The 5,694-nt window shown below is 59.6% G+C and overlaps 1 protein-coding gene across 1 annotated transcript; it reads left to right on the top strand.

The window, feature by feature from the left end:
• The first annotated feature begins 3,387 nt into the window (after nucleotides 1-3,387).
• On the top strand, nucleotides 3,388-3,963 carry LOC147976537 (uncharacterized). Its single transcript, XM_087519810.1, has one exon. It carries the CDS (start codon nucleotides 3,388-3,390, stop codon nucleotides 3,961-3,963), a length of 576 nt encoding a protein of 191 aa, XP_087375936.1.
• The last annotated feature ends 1,731 nt before the right edge of the window (nucleotides 3,964-5,694 follow it).

The following is a 5,694-nucleotide window of genomic DNA, read 5'->3' as shown; positions in this document are numbered from 1 at the left end:
ACGAGGCTATAAGTAGGGGAAAGAGGGGGGACGCGCGCCCCTCCTTCCCACTACTCCTCGCTCTCCTCCTTCTCATTGCTCCTCGCTCTCCTCCTTCTTCTTCTTCTTCTTCGCTCCACCGCGCACCCAAGCTTCGACGAACACCGCGGCGATCAGCTCGCGATGAGTTCTTCCTCTGCCGCCGCGCCTCCCCCGGTGTGCTCCGGCACTTGGGACGGCTCCAAAGTTCACGACGACCACATCGAGTTCCTCCGCAAGACTCGTCGGCTCCCCGGCGAGGATCACATGCGGGTGTGTCTTGCGCCGAATGGGGAGATTTCCCCCGCGCCACAAGAGGGCGAGCGGGTCATCTTCTGCTCGCACTGCTTGCGTGGGTTGGGGCTGCCGGCGAGCAGTTTCTTCCGCTCCTTCCTGGAGTTCTACGGCCTCCAGCCGCACCACCTCACCCCCAACACGGTGGTGCTGCTGTCCGCCTTCGTGGCCTTGTGCGAAGGCTTCCTCGGAGTCCTCCCCACCCTCGAACTCTGAGGGGAGTTCTTCTTCTCCAAGCTCGGCACCCAGGCTGCAGGCGTGTTGGCTCAATGCGGCGCTTTCATCGCCATGCGAATGCTGGGGGCCGACAACCCCTTCCCCACCATCTCGCTGATTAAGTCGGTGAAGATGTGGCAGAGATCGTACTTCTACGTCAGGAGCGTCTCTGCGAGGGGCGACTGGGTCAACCTGCCGGCTTTCAAAGCCGGCCCGCCGGCTGGGAGGCTGCCCAACTGGTCGTACCGGGCCAAGTCGCTGACGCCTGCGGGAGCCGGCGCTGTCGCGCGACTCCGAGTGCTGACGCAGTCGGAGGGCTTGACTGGTCTAGACCTGCTGGCCGCCTTCGTGGCGCGCCGAGTTCTCCGGCTCCAAGGTCGCCCCCACATGATATGCCAAATGAGCGGGCGCCACGACCCGAGTCGGATGTGCACCAAGGACATGCCTCACGAGGAGGTGGCCTACATGGTGAACTACCTCTCGGACAGCAAGCTCCTGGAGGATTGGTGGTTCGGCAAGGAGCCGTACTCCCGCGCCAACCCCCCGCCTGCGGTGAGTTGCCCTTTCTTTCTTTCTTTGGATTGTCTTCTTTCTTGCCGAGTTTGTTTTGACCAGTCGGCTTTGGTCAGAATCCCCTCCTCCATCCACCAGCCGGCACCTCGGGGCCGGCCCGCGAGTTCCTTGCCGACCGGGCGGAGAGCGACGTCGACGACCCCGATCTGGGGGCGGCGGCTCTAGAGGACGACGCCGAGGGAGGAGGAGGAGCAGCAGGCGGCTCCAGGCCTTCGGCCACTTTCGCCAACTGGCCTGACGATGATGCCAAGGGAGAAGTTGCCCCCCGCCATTGGCCAGGAGCCAGCCAGCCTGGCGCGGGCTCTTCTGCCGCGTCGGGTGCTCCAGGCGGCGGGAAGAAGCGCAGGGCCGTGCCGACTTTGTTCGGCAGTCGGCCGAAGAAGCCCAAGGGTTCGGCTGCGGCGACCCGGCGGGACGAGGCGGCTGTGAAGGCCATCCGCTTTCGTAAGGAAGTGAAGAAGCCGCCATTGGTCTCCGCGTGAGTATTCTGTCTCAACGCTTTATTCTTTCTTTGTGGCTTTGTCTAAGTCTTTTGCTTGCTTCCCTTGCTCCAGGGCTCCCCTTACTCTTGAGAGGGTCACCACTGCCTCCGTTATGGGGTCAGTAGAGACGTCTGCCACCACCCGGCGGATTAACCCCGCTGCTAACCTCCAGGAGGCAACAGAGCGAAATGCGCAGGAGAAGCGCAACGAAGAAGAGGCCGCTTGCCTGGAGAAGGCGGAGGGCGATAGGGCGGAGGCCTCCGCCAAGAAGAAACTGGCGGAGGTTGAAGCCGTCGCCGCGACGAAGCGGCAGGCTGAGGAGGCCGTGCGTCGCCAATCGGCGGTGTTTGTCACCCCGCTGAACTATGCGCTGCCGCCTCCGGAGTTCAGGGGGCAGACTGGGGAAGCCGGCGGCGAGAACCCCGTCATGGAGAGGGAAGGCGATGACTCCTCTACGCTGGACGTGATCGTTCCGCCGCCGCCTCCGCCGCCGTATGGGAGCCCGCAAGGCAAACAACCAGCGAACCCTCTGGTGCCGCCAACCGAAGACGAGGCCATGGCAAGGCTACTCCTCCAAGTCGGCTCGCCAACGCGCTGCCGTCTGGAGAAGGCGACTTCGGCACCCCGCCCCCTGGAGGCCGGCACCGCCAGCTCGGCGATCCCAGACGCCGAAGCGACGAGCGCCGCGCCCATTGGGTGGGTGCGAGGAGGCGGCACAGGGCCGCTGAACGAGGCGCTTCTGGACGTCCAGGCGAAGCTTCGTGGTGAGGGCGACGCTCTCCAGAATTGCACCAAGGCGTACCTGGCATCGCGGGCAGCCATCCGGGTATGTTTTTTCCTTTGGTCCTTGTTTTCTTGTTCCTCTCTGTGGGGGTGCGCCAGTGCACCCACTGGGTGTAGTCCCCGAGTTTCGGGCTGGCTGCTGAGCAGGCGGCCTGGAACTCCAATTGATGAACTCTGGGTATTAACTTTTTGTCTGAAACGCTTGTCGTAGGATTACCACAACCTCCGCGTCACTGCCTTCAACCGTAACGTTGAAGAGCTGGGCAAGCGGACTGCCGATTTGTCGGAGAGCCGGAGTAAGTCCTTTTTCTTCTTTGCGGGGGCGCGCTGGCGCACCCGCGGGCTGTAGTCCCCAAGATTCGGGCCGACTGCTGAGCAGTCAGGCCGGATCTCCCCGGTGACCTTCTTTATTATTGACTTAACGCCTTCTTTCTTCCTTCTTTTCAGGAGCCAATGCTGCTCTTCAACAGCAGCTGAGCGAAGCCAACTCCGCATTGCGCGCCAAAGGGGAGGAGTGCAGCAAGCTCGCCACAGAGCGCGATCTGCTGGCCACTCAATTGGCAGAGCAGAGGGAGCTGCTTGCGAAGACGCAGAGGGAGGCGGAAGAGATGGAAACTGCCCTCCCGGCCGAGTTCACGAGCGAGCGCTCCTCCTGGTCTGACAAGGAGGCGATGCTGGCCTCCGGCTTCCATGAGATTGAAGACATCGTTGATGGTGAGTTTCTTTACTTTCTTACTTCGAGCTGCCGATTATAAGTCGTGCCGACTCCTAGTTTTTGACTTGCTTCTTCGTTTCTTCCGTCTTGGCAAACTTCTTTCCTGGGCACTCGCAGGCCGCCATCCAAGCCATCGAGGCTAACCGTGAAAGTCCGAGGGCGGAGGGTGCAGAGATCGCCGCCGACACCCCCCGAACCCTTGACGAGCACATCCTGAGCATCGAGGCTCGCCTTCGGCCGACTCACCGGATGCTGCGCCAGCTTTAGCGTGTCGGTGCCCAGGCGATTGCGGCCCTGTGGCCGGACATGCAGGCTCCACGCACCCCCAGCCTGTCGGCCGAGTGGCTAGAGGTCACGGCTGGTCGTCTTGAGGCCTGGAAGGGTTCTTCGGCCCGAGATGGAGCGCGCCGGGCCTTGGAGTTCGTCAAGGCATGGTATCCGGGGCTGGATCTAGACCGGCTGGCCACACTTCGGTCGGAGGCCCAGCCGGAGCTGGCAGCTGCAGAAGACGCCCTCGTCAAGCGTGCTGCGGCGATCGCCGAGTACACCGACACCAGCATCTTCGTTCCCGAGCGGTCTGAAGATGGCGAGGAGGTACCGCCGGAGTGGTTTGGGATGAACCCAGACTACGGCGAGGACTCGGCGGAGGTGATTGGCTCCAGCGTCGAGGAGGAAGGCGAGGCAGAGGACGGAGGCGAGATGGAGGCACTAGAAGACGGAGCAGACGACCAGCCTCAGCTCGACCGCGACTCCAGCAACGAGTCGCGTGCGACCGAGCCGACTGCTGCCGGAGGCGATCAAGCCGAGACTACCCAGCCGGCCGCCCCGACGCCTGACGCTGCCGCCTCCTCCGACCCTCCGAATCCATCTGCTGTTTCCTAAGCTGCCGCCTTATCTTTATTTTATCTGCTTTAGTAGTCTTTGAAGAACTTGTTAATTCGCACAATTCCACCCGCGGGGTGTATTTTGAACTTCTGCTCGAAGATTCGGCCAAGGGCCTACGTTATGTAAATATATTTATCCGAGTTCTATCTTTTCTTGCTCATTGCTCTTTTGGCTTTTTTCCTTTGCCGCTTCCTCTTAGTTGCCTGCCTTGCCAATCGGACAGCCGCTCTGCGGACTGCCGCTGGATCAAATTCTTGGCTACTTTGGGAAGGCAAGTACTTAGCCGTTTTTAAGATTTTTTGAGCAAGTTGAATAGAAGGCGGCAATCCGACTATTCGAGAGTCGGTTTGCGAAAAAAAGGCTGGAAGCCATCTTGAGCTATGTTTTATGCTTTGAGTCCTTAGCCATTTTTCATGCGAACGCCCATTCTACCTTACTTCTGCCCACCGTACAGTCGCTCTACGAGCTGCGGCTTCTGACAGGAGACGGTTTAGGTGTTACACACTACTTGTCCGGCTGCAGGAAGCATTTCACAGTGCAAGGCGACAAGTCCCCGGGCCGACTTGTCGAGCCCAGTGCCAGGTGGCATAACAAAGAGTAACATACTTGTAGGCATAATTTTTATCATACAGACAAAAGAGGGCAGTCTCGAGCTCGTCTCGGGGGGCTCGAAGTCTTGGTATTTTAATACAAAAGGTAGCATGGTACATACTGCATCAACTGTAAAATCTTCGGAGGAGATTTGCATTCCATGGCCGCTCTGTCTCCTTGCGGGAGTCGTCCCTCTTGCATGCTCGGGGCTTCTGAGCGTCGATCAGGTAGTAGGAGTCATTGCCGAGCACCTGGCTGATGATGAAAGGGCCTTCCCAAGGTGCCGACAACTTGTGCTAGCCGGTTGTTTGCTGGATCAGCCGGAGCACAAGGTCGCCTTCTTGGAAAGAACTTGGCTTGACCTTCCTGTTGTGGTATCGGCGCAGGCTCTGCTGGTAGATGCTAGACCGGCTGAGTGCCAACAACCGGCCCTCTTCCAGCAGATCGACGCCGTCTTGTCATGCTTCTTCTGCTTCCTCCTCGGTGTACACGGTGACTCGTGGGGAGTCGAACTCTATGTCCATTGGGATGACGGCTTCGGCACCGTAGACGAGGAAGAAAGGTGTGAAGCCGATTGACTTGTTTGGAGTCGTGCGCAGACTCCAGAGGACGGCTGGTAGCTCGTCGATCCAGCAGCCAGCCGAGCGCTCTAGAGGCTCGATCAGCCGGGGTTTGATGCCAGACAGGATGAGGCCGTTTGCTCGCTCCACCTGGCTGTTTGATTGTGGGTGGGCGACGAACGCTAGGTCCAGTCGGATGCCCTGTGTTGCGCAGAAACGGGCCAAGGCGCCTTTGGCAAAATTTGTGCCGTTGTCGGTGATGATGCTGTGTGGTATGCCATACCGAATTGTGATATCGGAGATGAAAGTTACGGCAGTCGGACTGTTCAGCTTCTTGATTGGCTTTGCTTCTATCCACTTGGTGAACTTGTCCACTGCGACGAGTAAGTGAGTTAAGCCACCTCGTGCTGTCTTGAATGGTCCTACCATGTCTAGACCCCCAAACTACGAAAGTCCAGGCAATGGGGATGGTCTTGAGTGCAGAAGCCGGCTGGTGCGGCTTGGAGCTGCACTTCTGGCACCCTTTGCATTTTTGGACCAATTCCTTGGCCTCCTCTAAGGCAGTCGGCCAGAAGAA

This window comes from Triticum urartu, chromosome 4A, assembly GCF_056163025.1.
Source record: "Triticum urartu cultivar PI428250 chromosome 4A, HENAU_Tu73, whole genome shotgun sequence".
NCBI lineage: Eukaryota > Viridiplantae > Streptophyta > Magnoliopsida > Poales > Poaceae > Triticum > Triticum urartu.
The sequence above is the reverse complement of the archived record's forward strand: the minus strand, read 5'-3'. Positions and strand labels throughout refer to the sequence as shown.

Coding starts and splice junctions, on each gene's coding strand:
- LOC147976537 (XM_087519810.1), top strand. CDS start 3,388: ATGCAGGCTCCACGCACCCCCAGCCTGTCGGCCGAGTGGCTAGAGGTC.